The sequence below is a fragment of the Canis lupus genome, chromosome 38 (genome assembly GCF_003254725.2).
Source record: "Canis lupus dingo isolate Sandy chromosome 38, ASM325472v2, whole genome shotgun sequence".
In the NCBI taxonomy this organism is placed as follows: Eukaryota; Metazoa; Chordata; class Mammalia; order Carnivora; family Canidae; genus Canis; species Canis lupus.
Window position 1 is genome coordinate 21,955,809 of NC_064280.1, and position 15,658 is coordinate 21,971,466.

Genomic DNA, 15,658 nt, shown 5'->3' on the forward strand with positions numbered 1-15,658 from the left:
TCTGCCCCACTCCCACTCCCAAGCTTCCGAGCATGGGGCTGGGACATGCACTGAGTGTTGCACTTTTATTTGGGTAGGGAGGCATGTTGAATGAGCCAGGAGGCCTACAACTGGAGCCTAGTCTAGCTGGTACACCACCACCTCCCCTTTCAGCTCCCAAAGGAGATGTCCAGACACAGACTTTATGATGGTTATATTTTTTTCAATGCCAGTGCTGCTCAGCCCTCAGCATAACGTCAGTTTTCATGAAATAAACAGTGACTATATAAAATTCCACCTTTCTGAAACTGAAATCTGAGCTCAGGTGAAAGCTTCTTCTTTCCCAAGAAGCTGAGCCTGTGTTCATTCGAGAGAGTCAAGGTTCTCCCAGTGAGGGGAGCCGCGCCTGGGTCCTGCCTTCAAGTCACAGCCACACCAGCTCACAGTGGGAGTCTCAACTTCCAGAAGTCAAAGTCTTAAGACAATGGGTGGCCCAGATTGCCATAGAGGTCAGGCCTGCGGTGCTGGAACACAGGCAGGTGTTGGCGTAACTGCCGCAGATAATTGAGGTCAATTCGGGCAAGGCAGAGGCCTGGTCCTTCAGAGCAGCGGGCCACCACTGTTCCCCAGGGATCCACCACCATGCTGTGGCCATAACTTGCTCTCTTCTCGTGGTGGCGTCCACACTGTGCTGCCGCCACTACGTAGCACTGGGTTTCAATGGCACGGGCCCGCAGCAACACCTGGGGAATGAGATGTGTATTCACTTAAGCGGGTAGCATCTAGTGGGAAATTATGGGTGGCGGGTAGCATCTAGTGGGAAATTATGGGTGATGGACATTACGGGCCAATCTGATCATTGCCTGGGAATGATTCACTATGTAAATTATTCTTTAACATAACGAGAGGCAACAACCTAGGGAATGAGTTTTCCCAGTAGGTGGAGAGGAAGAAAATCCTTCAGCTGGTAGGGCCACGAGAGAACAAAGTTAAGAGAAGGCCCATATATTTGTGTTTTTTTATTTTTATTTATTTTTTAAAGATTTTATTTATTTATTCATAGACACAGAAAGAGAGGCAGAGACACAGGGAGAAGCAGGCTCCATGCAGGGAGCCCGATGTGGGACTCGATCCCAGGTCTCCAGGATCACACCCCAGGCTGCAGGCGGGGCCAAACCGCTGCGCCACTGGGGCTGCCCTGTATGTTTTTTTAAAGATTGATTTATTTGAGGGGAGAGAGCACAAGTGGGAGGGGCAGAGGGAGGAGGAGAGAGAGTCCCAAGCCGACTCTGTGCTGAGCACAGAGCTGAGTGCAGAGCCTGACAAAAGGCTCGATCCCACAACCCTGACCTGAGCGGAAACCAAGACTCGGATGCTGAACCAACTAGTGCCACCCAGGTGCCCTGAAGGCCCTTATGTTTTGAAGAGGTGTCCTCTTACCTCCCAGTGGGCTGGGCCTGTAACAGATCCAAAAGCTGAAGGGTAGGTGAGTATTTCTGCTCCAGCCTGAGCCAATGCCAGAGAGAGTTCAGGAAACCGCATATCATAGCAGATAGCTAGACCAATCTGGAATGAAAACAGCCTAATAGCCCTGTCCTGTTGTTCACAGCATTCAGTCATACCCACTGCCTACGTTTCCTTAGGACTTTCTTTCCATCCTCTACTATCACTTCAAAGTATTTCTCTTCTCCCTCCTGTTCCTCTTCCCCACCTCATCCTTTCACAACTCCCACCTTGCCTGCTGGTGTGCTGACAGGAGACTCAAGACTGGGCCCAGGAATGGTAGAGTTGCTCTCACGCATAGGCCCCTGCCCAGGAATCTCCACGTCACACAGATGGGTCTTCCTGTAAGTGGCCACTACTGACCCTGTAGTAAGAGGGAGAAGGAACGCTCAGTGCTGGTGCGCTAGGAGCCCAACTTAGTTCCTCTCCTCCCACCAAGACTATTTATAACCTAGGCTCAGAAGTACAAATACCCCTAAAACTCAACCAAGGAAACCAAGTTGAGAATTCTGGAGAATGCAAGTTTAGGTAGAAGAGCCTGGGAAGATGTGGCTAAAGAGCTATCAGGTCTCACCCTCGTTGTTTAGAAGCACATGGCAATTGTAGATTTTCTGAGTCTGCTCCCAGTCTTGGCCTCGCTCATGGAAACCACCCAAGGACAGCCAGAGTCCACATTCCCTGGAGGAAGGCAGGGTAGAAGGGGCAACACTGACAATGCTTCTCAATGTTTGACCCTCCTATCTGGCAATTCGGGGACACTGCCCAACAAGGAAGCTACCTTTCCCTCCCCCTTTCCCTGATACCTGGCAAGCTGGGTATATTCTCCCAAAAGGTTCCCACCCAGTGGCTCAGACAGGCGTAGTGTCTCTGCAGGGTCCCTTGCAATGAAGTCAAATGCCTCAGGCAGGAAAGCCAGGCAAGCACCCAGTCTGGCAGCCTCTCGAACAAGCTCGGCGCATGTTTTAAAGTTCTCCTGCTTGTCTGGTGTTGATGTTACCTGGCACACAGCCACCAGCGGCAGTTCCCAGGAAGAAGAGGAGATAGCCATGGCTCTGGGACTGTGAATGGCACGGGCAGGGCTCAGACTTCCAGAATGGGGAAATGCAAATTTAACAATCAGAGTCTTAAGTGGGGGAGCAGGAGGGCTGCGCTGCCCTTTGGTTTCTGCTTTTCAGGGCTCCCCACTGATGAAATGTTCTGTGATGGTTGGCACCCCAGTGTATCCCACCATCTATGCACATCACAGACATTTACTGAACATCTATTAAGTGTCAGGCGCCAAGGACAGAGCAAAACAGGTTACCTGGGCTGTGCACAAAGTACTGAGAGTCGAGGTATCCGGAGTCCAGGACACAAGAGAAGGGGCAGGAGCTGGTGAGGAGGCCTGATGATGAAGCCCAGCCTGAGGAAGGTGAGAAATCAGGACACCACTCCCGCGCTCAAGCAGCACATTTCCAGGATTCTCTGACTCCTCTCTTCATACTGGGAGGCTGAAGCAGGGCCCTCGCAGAGAAACAGCCCCCCTCCCCACCAAGTCTTACTGGGAGTAATTATGGGCTACAGGAAGACTCATAAAGTGGGAAGACAGAGGAAGGGGCTTTGCTCGGCACCTGTCTCGGCTCCAGTGGGCTCGTATTAGATTGAAGCCCCCCCACCCCCACCCCGCCCCCGCCCCCACCTGCCCGCCCGGGGGAACATACCCGCGGTTCAAAAGGCATCCCCAAGAAACCTCCCTGCTCTCCCCAGCCTCTCCCCTTCACTGGGCACCTGCACGGCGGCACTGCTCAGCGGATGCCCCCTTACCCCGATCTCCGAGGGGAAGCTCACCGTCCCTCGCCCCTCCCACCCCGTGGGGGGCAAAGGGCACCGGCACCCACACACATCCCAGCCCGCGCCCCCACGCTCCGGTCAACCCGGCCTCTCCGCCTCTCCCAGGCGCAGCGGCTCCCTTGCACGGGTTAAAGCCCCGCAGCGGAGTGCACCGCTGGGTCCTACATGAGGATAGAGCCGAAACCGTCGGCAGCGTCCGACCGGAGGAGCGGCCTGGAAGCGGCGGCCCCGGGGCCAGGGGGCGGCAACCTCCAGGCCGGATGTGACGCACGGGGGCGGGGCCGCGCAGGCCGGAAGCGCAGCGGGCGGCGAAGATGGCGGAGAGCAGCGGTCGCGCCGGCAAGAGCAGCGGCGGCGGCGCGGGGAAAGGGGCGGTGTCGGCAGAGCAGGTGAGGAGCGGAGGGCGCGAAGGAGGGCAGCCGGGCCGGGCCCGAGTCGGTGCGAGGAGCGGGCGGCGCCGCTGGCTGGGGCAGGCCCCGCGCGCGTCCCGGCGTGGCGGGGCCGCCCCGAGAGGGGAGGGTCCTCGGAGAAGCTGGCCGGGTCCGGGGGAGAGCGCGGGAGGGTTGGTCGGTGAAGGCCACGCCCCCCCCGGGGTGCAGGGTGAGCCGGCCCGGGGCCCGAGCCCGGCGGGAGGGGAGGGGAGGGGAGGGAGGGGAGAGGAGGGAAGGGAGGAGAGGGAGGGGGAGGGGCGGGGGGCGGGCGTGGCTCTGCCTACCTCCCCGCACCCTCCCGCAGGATAGGCCGGGCCCGGCGGCTCGGCACGAATCCCCGGGGATGAGCCGGCGGGCTGGCCATGTGGCCTGTTCGGTGACCCCGGCACCACGCTGACCGTCGCCCTCACTCTGCAGAGCCACGTGACTCGCATGCCCCAGCAGTCCGCTGTCCCATACTATTTTGACCCGCACGTCGTTATTAGATTGGATTTCCTGAGCGACCAGAAACCGTGTTGTAACCCGAGTTTGCATCTCCCCCAGTGTCTCAGCAGCGGGAGACGTGTGATAAACAACCCGGAGAGCCTTTTGTGGCGCGCGGGGAGCCCTGGTTTGCTAATGGCGGGGCTAGTGTGTAGTCTGGGTGGCAAGAAATCCCCGCGACAGAAGGGAAAACCTAAGACAACAGCTCTTCTCGCTGCAGGCTCGCTCGCTTGTCAGTTATTTGTCGAATAGTCACCGCAGGCAAAGGTGTCTCCATAAAGATTTTTCAAGTTGGCCCACGCCATCAAAGAGCTCACAGTGAAATAAGACCTACTAAGTGCTAACATAAGGCCGAAGATGAGTGTCCTAACAGGTATAAAGTGCTGTGGGATTTTTAAAAAATATTTTATTTATTTATTCATACAGACACAGGCAGAGGGAGAAGCAGGCTCCATGCAGGGAGCCCAACGCAGGACTCCATCCCGGGTCTCCAGGATCAGGCCCTGGGCTGAAGGCAGGGGCTAAACAGCTGAGCCCCCCCCGGGCTGCCCAGTGCTGCAGGACTTTGGGGGGGGGGAACGATAGTTTCTGCCCCCCGACCCGTGTGTTGTGGTGGGAGGAAAAGGAGAAGGAACCTAATACTTTCTGAGGGGTGGCTAAGAGCATAAGAAGTGCCCTAGGGTTGGCGGATCTGTTTTAGAATCACGGTTCTGCTATTTATTATGTGTAGATGACCTCCCATGAGTTCCCTCTCTCACCTTGTAAAAATTTGGCAGTTCATACTTCATCACTGTTTTGATTATTATTAGACAAGAAATGCATGCAAAGTGTTTTGCACAGTAATGAGTATAGTGTTTGTTTTTCTGGGAGAGATAATCCTTCAGTTCTAAAGGATGAGAGAAGTTAGTCAAGCAAAGAAAGAAGCGGAGGGACCCCTGGATGGCTCAGCGGTTTGGCATTTGCCTCCAGCCCAGGGTGTGATCCTGGAGACCCGGGATTGAGTCCCACGTCGGGCTCCCTGCATGGAGCCTGCTTCTCCCTCTGCCTGTGTCTCTGCCTCTCTCTGTCTCTCTCGTGAATAAATAAATAAAATCTTAAAAAAAAAAAAAAAAGAAGGAAGTGGAGAATTTCCTAGGCAGAGACTAATGTCCTTAAAAGCAGTGAGGCATGAACCTTTCTGGCCTGTTGGGGATGCAGGTGGGCTTAAAGTATGGGGTGGACTGCAAGACTTCAATGTGAAGAAAACGGGATAGAGAGGAAACTAGAATGTTTCTCAGATTTATGTCTTTGATGGATGCTTGTTCATAGGCAATGTAGGAAGATAGGAAATGTCTAGGGGGGTGGGGAATATGTTTCTCTTGGGGTTTTGAGTTTGGATTTCTTGTAGGACATTCAAGTAGAGGTATTTAATAGTTGGTTTGATTTATAAATTTTGAATTACATTTGAGTCAGAGAACTATAAGCTTATGGAAGGCTGATAAAGTCATGGTAATGGGGGTAGCCCCGGTGGCGCAGCAGTTTGGCGCTGCCTGCAGCCTGGGGTGTGATCCTGGAGACCCGGGATCGAGTCCCACATCGGGCTCCCTGCATGGAGCCTGCTTCTCCCTCTGCCTGTGTCTCTGCCTCTCTCTCTCTATGTCTATGAATAAATAAATAAAATCTTAAAAAAAAAAAAAAAGTCATGGTAATGGGCAAAATCATCTAGGGTTTGTGCAGAAAGTTGAAAAAAGAAGCAGCAGAACAAGGATGGAACCAATATTTAAGGGGTTATGGAGAAAGAGAAGAAGCCCTCCAAAGAAAGTGAGCAGTTGTGATAATTGAGTTCTGAGGCTGTTCTTGCTTAACATTCTATGGCCTTTGTGTTTCAGAGAGAACACTGGATAAAAAATGTAAGATTTATTGGGGCACCTGGCTGGCTCAGTACATAGAGCATGTGATTTTTGATCTTTGGGTTGTGAGTTCAAGCCTCATGTTGGGCCTAGAGCTTACTTAAAATGTTTTTTAAATTTTTATTTACTTATTCATGAGAGACACAGAGAGAGAGAGAGAGAGAGAGAGAGGCAGAGACACAGGCAGAGGGAGAAGCAGGCTCCATGCAGGGAGACTGATGTGGGACTCAATCCCAGGACCCTGGGATGACACCCTGGGCAGAAGGGAGGCACTCAACTGCTGAGCCACCCAGGTGTCCCCTAAATTTTTAAAAAATATATGTGATTTATCATATCTGCAAATGTGAGCTATATATGTCCCTTATAAACAAGATGGAAGGAAGCAACACATTGTACTAGGCACTTGTTTTATTTTCTGTTATTTAATTACTGCTCTTTGGAGTAGATTATATTGTCCTCCCTTTATAGGTAAGGATATTTGAGTTTCAGAGACTTCAGTTAGCTTATCCAAGGTTAGTAACTGGAAGAGCAGGGCTTTTAATTGAGTGAGTGATTTGAGAATCAGACATATTTTTCCATTTATACCACGATCATATTAGGGATATTTGAGATGAGCCTGAAGGATTGGATAGATTTGAACAGGTGGTAATGCAAATAGAATATAGGGAATAGGATAAGAAGAGAGCTAGGGAAAGCACAGTCTGACAGGAAGTGCAGTGACTGGTCAGTTTAGCTAAATCATGAAGTATAAGAAAGATGTGGTGCTTAAAAGCAAGTTGAGTCTTTGCATGGCAAAGAATTTGGAACTTTTTAATGTAAGCAGTGAGGAAGCCACAGAAAAATATATGGCATGCTCTTGTTATTTTTCTGTTACATAAAATAAGACATGTTCATTGTGGAAATGTAGAAAACACAGGAAAAAGTACAAAATAACAAATAAATTACTCGTGATCCTAGTATCCAAAGATAACTATTATTGCCACTTTATTTTTGTTGTTAAGGATTTTATTCATGAGACACACACACAGAGAGGCAGAGACACAGGCAGAGGGAGAAGCAGGCTCCCTATAAGGAGCCTGATGTGGGACTTGATCCCAGGTTTTGGGGAGTCACGCCCTGAGCCAAAAGCAGGCCCTCAACCACTGAGCCACCCAGGCTATTACCACTTTGGAATATATCCTTTGATATACTCCAAAGGAGGGTTCCCCCCCCCAACCTATGTTTTGTATGTGTGTATAGCTGGAAAGGGAGGACATATCTTCATTACATATTTACATACTTTATAATATTAGTTTTATGCGGTATATACCATTTTGTAATCTACATTTTACACCTAATATGTCATGAACATTTTTATATGTCATCCAAGTGTTAGGAAAATTAAATTACCAGTAGTGTATAGGATGAATTTGGAGAGTCCAAAAATAGGGAGATAATTTAGAAGACTCTTCCAGATGTAACGAAGTCTTGGACTAGGTGATGTCAGCGAGCCTAAGAAAAATTGCAGAAATGGTGTGATAAGTTTGGCAGTTGTTGGGATAAGGGTGTGTTCAGAGATGAAACGAGGGTTTCCTACCTCAGGAGTTAGAGTGGTGTCCTTAGCAGAAATAGGGGAGACGACAAGAAAAGGAACAGTTTAAAACGGGATAAAAGATCAGTTCAGCTTCAAATGACCTGAGTTTTAGGTATCTATAGGACAGTTAAGTGGAAATGTTCTGGGACGCCTGGGTGGCTCAGCTGTTGAGCATCTGCCTTTGGCTTAGGGTGTGATCCAGAGTCCCGGGATCAAGTCCCACATCGGGCTTCTGCATGGAACCTGATTCTCCCTCTGCCTCTCTCTCTCTGTGTTTCACATAAATAAATAAATTAATTAATTAATTAATATTGTTTTAATTTTTTTTTTAATTTTTATTTATTTATGATAGTCACAGAGAGAGAGAGAGGCGCAGAGACACAGGCAGAGGGAGAAGCAGGCTCCATGCACCGGGAGCCCGATGTGGGATTCGATCCCGGGTCTCCAGGATCGCGCCCTGGGCCAAAGGCAGGCGCCAAACCGCTGCGCCACCCAGGGATCCCCAATTAATATTGTTTTAAAGGATGGAAATGTTCTGTACTAATATCTACTATTTATTGACAATCTGTTATTTGCTAGATATTGTCCTAAGTTCTTGATATAACTCACTGATCTTCAAACATCCTAGGAGACACATTATCTGAAGAAACAAATTCAAAAAAGCGGTACGTCGCTGATGGTTAGACTGTTAAGCCATTTCTGCCTGACTTCAGCGCTCCTTCCTCTAACTTGGAAGTATAGATCTAGAATTCTGAGAAGGCCTGGGTTTGCAGGCAGTAGACTAAGGCAATTGTGGAAGCCATAGAAGTAGCTAAGAATACCAGTTGAAATAGTATGAGTGATAAAGGGAGAAGTACTATGAAAAGAATCTTAGATCCTTAGATCCTCTCCATTGTAGAGATGAGAGGAAGAACTTCAGAAAGAGGAAAGGAGTGTTAAGGGAGGTAGGAGGGGATGCCTGGGTGGCTCAGGGCGTGATCCTGGGATCTAGGATCGAGTCCCACATCGGGCTCCTTGCAGGAAGCCTTCTCCCTCTGCCTGTCTCTCTGCCTGCCTGCCTGCCTGTCTGTCTCTCTGTTTATTATGAATAAATAAATAAAATCTTTAAAAAGGTGAGGTGAGGGGATCCCTGGGTGGCTCAGCAGTTTAACACCTGCCTGCGGCCCAGGGCGTGATCCTGGGGTCCCAGGATCGAGTCTCACATTGGGCTCCCTGCATGGAGCCTGCTTCTCCCTCTGCCTGTGTCTCTGCCTCTCAGTGTGTGTCTATCATGAATAAATAAATAAAATCCTTAAAAAAAAAAAAAAAAAGATTAAATAAATAAAATAAAATAAAATAAAAAGGGGGGGTGCGGGGAGGTAGGAAAATCAATGGACCAAAGGGTCCAGGAAGTTAAAAGAGAGTAGAGAACCAACCTTGTGTTGGGCACTGGACACGTTCCATCATTTTAGTTCTCATTGTTACCCTGAGGCAGTGGTTCTCTACCTGCTTGATTTCACCCCAAGAGAAATTTGGCAATGCCTGGAGACATTTTTAGTTGTTAAAAGTTGGGTCTGTTATGGTTTTTAGTGGGTAGAAGCAGAGAGATTGCTAAATCTCCTACAGTGGAAGTAAAGGCAGTGAGTACAGACCAGTCCTAAAAGATGAAGAGAAGGGCTGGGAACCGTTATTTGTTGGAGTAGTAAGGTCAAGGATTGTTTTCTTTTCCTTTTCCTTTTCTTTCTTTCTTTCTTTCTTTCTTTCTTTCTTTCTTTCTTTCTTTCTTTCTTTCTTTCTCTTTTTCTCTTCTTTCTTTCTTCTTTCTTTCTTTCTTTCTTTCTTTCTTTCTTTCTTTCTTCTTTCTGATTTTATTTATTTATTCATGAGAGACACAGAGAGAGGCAGAGAGAGACACAGGCAGAGGGAGAAGTAGGCTCCATTCAGGGAGCCTGATGTGGGACTCAATCCCGGGTCTCCAGGATCAGGCCCTGGGCTGGAGGCAGTGCTAAACCACTGAGCTACCAGGACTGCCCTCTTTTCTTTCTTTTTAAGATTTTATTTATTTGAGAGAGAGAGCATGAGTGCACACAAGCAGAGGGAAGGGCAGAGGGAGAGGGAGAAGCAGATCCCCAGTTGAGCAGGGACCCTGATGACTCTGGGCTTAAGGACCCTGAAATCATGACCTGAGTCACCCAGGCACCCTGGTCAAAGACATTTTCTTGATAGTTGAGTGTGTTTTTCAGGAAAAGGGCACTAAACTGAAAAGAAGATATTTAGTGAGTGACACCCCGAACACTTTTCCAGATGCATCCAGTCATAATTCTTGACCTATTCTATTCTTCACTGAGCCCAGTAAGAGTAAACATCATGTAGGTAAGAAGACCAAAGGACGTTTTGGAGGTAAAGGTAATGACGATGGGTTTTTCTTGAAGTTATCAACACTATATGAATTAAACAAAAAGGAAGGAAAGGGAATCCTTGGGTGGCTCAGCAGTTTAGCGCCTGACTTTGGCCCAGGGTGTGATCCTGGAGACCCGGGATCAAGTCCCACGTTGGGCTCCCTGCATGAAGCCTGCTTCTCCCTCTGCCTGTGTCTCTGCCTCTCTCTCTCTCTGTGTCTCTCATGAATTTAAAAAAAAAGGGGGCGGGGGAGAAAAACAGGAAAATAAATCATACGGAAATACTTTGCCCTGTTTTTTTCTTTAAGGATTTTATTTGGGACACTTGGGTGGCTCAATGGTTGAACATCTGATAAGCATTTATATGTGAGCACGTAGAAGGGGTTAACATATGGGATGTGTTAACAAACTTTATTTTGGTAGCAATTTCACAGTATGTGCATATATCAAGTCATAATGTTGTATATCTTAAACTTATACAATGTTATATGTCAGTTGTATCTCAGTAAACCTGGGGGGGTGGGGAGAAAAAGAAAACCATGTCCTGTATAAAATTGTCTGTATGTGCCAATCATGAGGATGTAAAGAGTTCTATACTTACCAACTTACTTTTTTTTTTTTTAAGATTTTATTTATTCGTGAGAGACAGAGAGGCAGAGACACAGGTAGAGGGAGAAGCAGGCTCTCTGTGGGGAGCTCAGGATCACGCCCTGAGCCAAAGGCAGATGCTCTACCGCTGAGCCACCCAGGCATCCCAGAAATTTTAGACTCTTAAGCTGATTTCATTGGTGTATTTAACCGCACACATCCAGAGGAGTGGGTTATTTGGGTGCTAGGAGAGCATCTAGAATCTGGTTAAGATTTTCTTAAATGATTTTGATCTGTCACACGTTGACAGTGGAGAAGAAGCTAACTATAAATGGAATAGTTTGGTATAGGCAATGGAGGCAAAGGAAGAACAGATTTCCAAGGCATTTTTGGAACAAGTGGATGAAGTGGACCAAGATGGAAGGATGGTGGTTGGGAGAAGGCAGCGTGCCTGCCGCTGGAGTGACAGGGTGCTGGTCAGTCCTATTCATTGGCTTTTTGAGCAGTAGAAGGGATGTAGTGGTGGGACGGGTTAGCCATTAGTAGCTCACTAGCTGTAGATGAGCCTTGCAGAGAGAGCTGGAGATGAAAGATCCTAGTAAACATGAGGTGGTTGGTCATTAGAGGTGGTGATGCTGGACATGGTGTGAACAGGAGTGAGTGGGCAGGAGTTGAGCGGGTGGGCTCAGTGCTCGGCTGATCAGGAGCGGCCAGGCGGCCACTGGGTCTGGAGAGAAGGCCGAGGTAGTAGTTACCATACCTGACTGCTTACAAAGCCCTTTCCCACTAACTGGGTCACGTCATCCAGCGGCTCTCTAAGGAGGTACCATGTGCATTTCACAGGTCAGGCAAGTAAGGCTCGCAGGGAGTCACGCCGGGGGCTCCATTCTGGTTGCACTTAGAATTATGGTGGAGAGCTTTTAAAAATACCGAGGCCTGGGACGTCTGGGTGGCTCAGTAGGTTAAGAGTTCCACCCATCCCACTCTTGATTTGGGCTCAGGGCCATGAGATTGAACCCTGGCTCCTGTACTCAGTGCGAGTCTACATGGGATCCTTTCTCTCCCTGTGCCCCTTCCCCTTGCTCAGGGCACTCTCTTTCTCTAAAAATAAATAAATAAATCTTTTATTTATTTATTTTTAAAAGATTTATTTATTTATGATAGACATAGAGAGAGAGAGAGGCAGAGACACAGGAGGAGGGAGAAGCAGGCTCCATGCCAGGAGCCCGATGCGGGACTCGATCCCAGGACTCCAGGATCACGCCCTGGGCCAAAGGCAGGCGCTAAACCACTGAGCCACCCAGGGATCCCCTAAATAAATCTTTTAAAAAGATACACCGAGGCCTGGGACTCACCCAGTGATTGTGTAGTTGTTCTGAGGTGTCCCTCTTCATGCTCCCCTGGGATTCTGACAGTAGCCAGGGTCGAGAACCGTAGGGTTCAGATTCAGTGTCCGAGGCCACAGGGCCAGTATGTGGCAGAGACAAAGCCTGAAACCTGGTCTTTGCAGGCCCCCGGTTTTTATTTCGTCTTTTTCTGTATCCCATCCACCCCCATGATTTTCTTTCCTCATTACATTTTCTACTTTTCATCTGATACTTCCTTCTGAACCCGGTCATTGGGGCCCTGTACTAAAAGTCATGGTGGCCGCGCTGTTAGTACCGTCTGCTTTGCACACTGTTTGGATTCCCTGCTCTGTTTCCAGGAAACAGGGAGCTGGTAGTAATCATTCCTCTGGGCCTTTACATATATTACTTCTCACACTGCTTTTTTTCTTCTCTCTTTTTTTTTTTTAAGATTCATTCATTCATTCATTCATTCATTCATGATAGACATAGAGAAAGGCAGAAACACAGGAGGAAGAAGAAGCAGGCTCCATGCTGGGAGCCCAATTCGAGACTCGATCCCAGGACTCCAGAATCGCGCCCTGGGCCAAAGGCAGGCCCTAAACCGCTGAGCCACCCAGGGATCCCCCCCTTTTAAAAAAAAAATATTTATTTATTCGTGAGAGAGAGAGACAGGCAGAGGGAGAAACAGATTCCATGTAGGGAGCCTGACATGGGACTTTATCCCGGGACCTCGGGGTCACGCCCTGAGCCGAAGGCCGACGCTCCACTGCTGAGCCACCCGGGGATCCCATTTCTCACACTTCTCTTGCACCCCTTCCTCCCCCGGTTTCTCATCTTCAGGCTCCAGTTAAGGCAGTGTCTCTCTGCAAGCCTATGTTAGGGTTTCTAGGCTACAGAAACAGACTCCAGCCAACTTTTTTTTGTTTCTTTTTAAGTAGTGTTCTGGAAGGATAGTGGGCAGTTCAGAGAATTGAACACAATGAAAAGAAAGGTTCAAGAACTGGGTCACACCAAGTTCAAGAACTTGGGGTGGGGGGGACGCCTGGGTGGCTCAGCGGTTGAGTGTCTGCCTTTGGCTCAGGGTGTGATCCTGGGGTCCGGGGATTGAGTCCCACATTGGCTCCCTGCATGGAGCCTGCTTCTCCCTCTGCCTGTGTCTCTGCCCCTCTCTGTCTCTGTCTTTCATGAATAAATAAAATGTTTATTTAAAAAAAAAAAGTTGGGATCCCTGGGTGGCGCAGCGGTTTGGCGCCTGCCTTTGGCCCGGGGCGCGATCCTGGAGACCCGGGATCGAATCCCACATCGGGCTCCCAGCATGGAGCCTGCTTCTCCCTCTGCCTGTGTCTCTGCCTCTCTGTCTCTCTCTGTGTGACTATCATGAATAAATAAATAAAATCTTTAAAAATAAAAAATAAAGGGATCCCTGGGTGGCGCAGCGGTTTGGCCCCTGCCTTTGGCCCAGGGCGCGATCCTGGAGACCCGGGATCGAATCCCATGTCGGGCTCCCGGTGCATGGAGCCTGCTTCTCCCTCTGCCTGTGTCTCTGCCTCTCTCTCTCTCTGTGACTATCATAAATAAATAAAAATTAAAAAAATAAAATAAAAAATAAAAAATAAAAAATAAAAACAATAAAAATAAAAAGTTCAAGAACTAGGGCAGCTTTGAGGGTTTCAAGAGAGGGATGGAGGATCATCTCTATAGGACATCTAGTTGTCTTCACTCCAGCTGTCTTCTGTACCTGTTTGTCTCTACCCCAGAGTCAGTTCCTGAACAGACACTCTGGTGCAGAATAGGTCACTGCCCCTGTGGACTGCCCCTGTGGTCAGGGAGCAAGGGTCCTGTGAATAGTAGCCCCACAAGCACCCCCTGAGCTAAGGAAGGCAGTTCCCCTGTGGGAGGAATGCTGGGTAGAGCCAAACGAGAGTACTCCCTACAAAGCCTTTTCCTAGAGCCTTCTTTACCTGCAAGTCTGAGCTCCTCTGCAGGTGCTCCAGGAGCTCCCCACCCATCCTGTATTATAAATGCCTATTCGTCACCACACAGAAGCTGCGAGAAGGACTGGTTAAGTTCCCCCACAGAATAGGCTCTCGGTAAGTGTTTAGTGAATGGAATTTCAGACAGACTACAGGTAGAAATTACAGACTTGGACCTACTCCTGTTCCAAGGTAGGTATCCAGAGCTTGCCATCCTGTGTTGTTTTTTGAGCCTCAGCCATGTCCACTGTCTCCTCTCTCACTTAACTCTCATCTTCCAAGGTTATCGCTGGCTTCAACCGTCTTCGGCAGGAGCAGCGGGGTCTGGCATCCAAAGCAGCTGAGCTGGAGATGGAGTTGAATGAGCACAGGTGAGGAGGTCGGGGAGCACCGGTCAGTAGGAAAGTTGGAGAGGCCATTTGTAAGGGAAGGCTGCAGCAGAGAGGGGCCGCATTCTCAGATCTGCCTTGTCCCCGTGCCGCAGCCTGGTGATTGACACCTTGAAGGAGGTCGATGAGGCCCGCAGGTGCTACCGAATGGTTGGGGGCGTGCTGGTGGAGCGGACTGTCAAAGAGGTGCTGCCTGCCCTGGAGAACAACAAGGAGCAGGTGAGCAGGAGTCCTCCAGTAGAAGCTTTGGGAGCAAAGGGGAGGGGGGGCCAGGATTTAGGGAACGTGGTATAAGCAAGTGGGTGGGAACCCATGGCGAAGACCGCATGAAAGGCCCGTTAGCCATGCTTTTTATGCTTTAGTAAGTCGAACTCCTCTGACAGGAGAGGCTGCTGGCTGTCCGCCTTTTTCCCTGCGCTCTGTGGCCTGGCTGATTTGGGGGAGAGGCGGCAGTGAGAGCAGTGTGTCTCACAGTGTGGTCCATGGGTACTTGCATCCAGGTCACCTGGAGAACTGATTTAAAATGCAGTTTCCTGGACCCACTGATTCAGAACAGTTAGAGGTAAGGCCTATAGAGTGGCCTTTTTTTTTTTTTTTTTTCTTTTAAGTAATCTCTGTGCCCTACGTGGGGCTTGAACCCACAACCCCGAAACCAAGAGTTGCATGTTCTACCAACTGTGCCAGCTGCCCATGGAGTGGCATTTTAAAAACAAACAGCCCAAGTGATTCTTGTGTACATTGTAGTTCATAAATCATTGTATTTGAGAAAGGCATACTTTTAGTCTTTGGACTCCACTATCAATACTTGGTGAGGCTAAAGGTATCATCCCTCCTTCACATCCTCCAGCCATAGTCTATACCAGGTAGGGGAAGGGAGTCCTGAAATCCTCATATAATCCCTGTCGCTTGGCCTCTAGATACAGAAGATCATTGAGACCCTTACACAGCAGCTTCAGGCAAAAGGAAGAGAATTAAATGAATTCCGGGAAAAGCACAACATTCGTCTCATGGGGGAAGATGAGAAGCCAGCAGCCAAGGAGAACTCAGAAGGGGCTGGGGCTAAGTCCAGCTCAGCTGGAGTGTTGGTCTCCTAGGAACCAAGGTGTTTGCATTTTTTTCTACCCTGACTCCCACTTCTAATTTCTCTTTATTGTTATTATTATTATTTTCTCTGCTATTGTAATATTTTTTGTTAATTAAATGTTTTGGTCAGAATGCTTAGCTCTAGCCTGAAGCTTTCTCCCAATATGAGGGGCGGGATCTGCATGAGGCATGGAAAAGCCTATGACTTGT

At 49.0% G+C, this 15,658-nt stretch overlaps 2 protein-coding genes across 7 annotated transcripts; one reads left to right on the top strand and one right to left on the bottom strand.

The window, feature by feature from the left end:
• Positions 1-176: 176 nt before the first annotated feature.
• Positions 177-3,603, bottom strand: NIT1 (nitrilase 1). Of its 6 annotated transcripts, none has more exons than XM_025420807.3 (7): positions 3,478-3,603; positions 2,786-2,884; positions 2,286-2,540; positions 2,057-2,160; positions 1,713-1,846; positions 1,420-1,545; positions 177-722 (listed from the first exon to the last, which is right to left on the bottom strand). In XM_025420807.3, coding segments are annotated over exons 1-7 (987 nt in total). In that variant the 5' UTR covers positions 3,480-3,603; the 3' UTR covers positions 177-455. The 6 variants fall into 6 exon arrangements, with proteins under 6 accessions (XP_025276592.1, XP_035567153.1, XP_035567150.1 ...); XM_035711260.2 differs by lacking the exon at positions 3,478-3,603 and adding an exon at positions 3,360-3,432; XM_035711257.2 differs by lacking the exon at positions 3,478-3,603 and adding an exon at positions 3,310-3,330.
• On the top strand, positions 3,561-15,580 carry PFDN2 (prefoldin subunit 2). The gene is made up of 4 exons (XM_025420820.3): positions 3,561-3,701; positions 14,259-14,347; positions 14,461-14,584; positions 15,283-15,580. The coding sequence occupies exons 1-4, from the start codon at positions 3,627-3,629 to the stop codon at positions 15,457-15,459; spliced, it is 465 nt and encodes a 154-aa protein (XP_025276605.1). The 5' UTR covers positions 3,561-3,626; the 3' UTR covers positions 15,460-15,580.
• The last annotated feature ends 78 nt before the right edge of the window (positions 15,581-15,658 follow it).

Coding starts and splice junctions, on each gene's coding strand:
- NIT1 (XM_025420807.3), bottom strand. Junction 1,847..2,056: donor TGTGCTTCTAAACAACGAGG/GTGAGACCTGAT, acceptor CTCTTACTACAG/GGTCAGTAGTGGCCACTTAC. Junction 723..1,419: donor CAGGCCCAGCCCACTGGGAG/GTAAGAGGACAC, acceptor CTCATTCCCCAG/GTGTTGCTGCGGGCCCGTGC.
- PFDN2 (XM_025420820.3), top strand. CDS start 3,627: ATGGCGGAGAGCAGCGGTCGCGCCGGCAAGAGCAGCGGCGGCGGCGCG. Junction 3,702..14,258: donor GGGCGGTGTCGGCAGAGCAG/GTGAGGAGCGGA, acceptor TCATCTTCCAAG/GTTATCGCTGGCTTCAACCG. Junction 14,585..15,282: donor TGGAGAACAACAAGGAGCAG/GTGAGCAGGAGT, acceptor CTTGGCCTCTAG/ATACAGAAGATCATTGAGAC.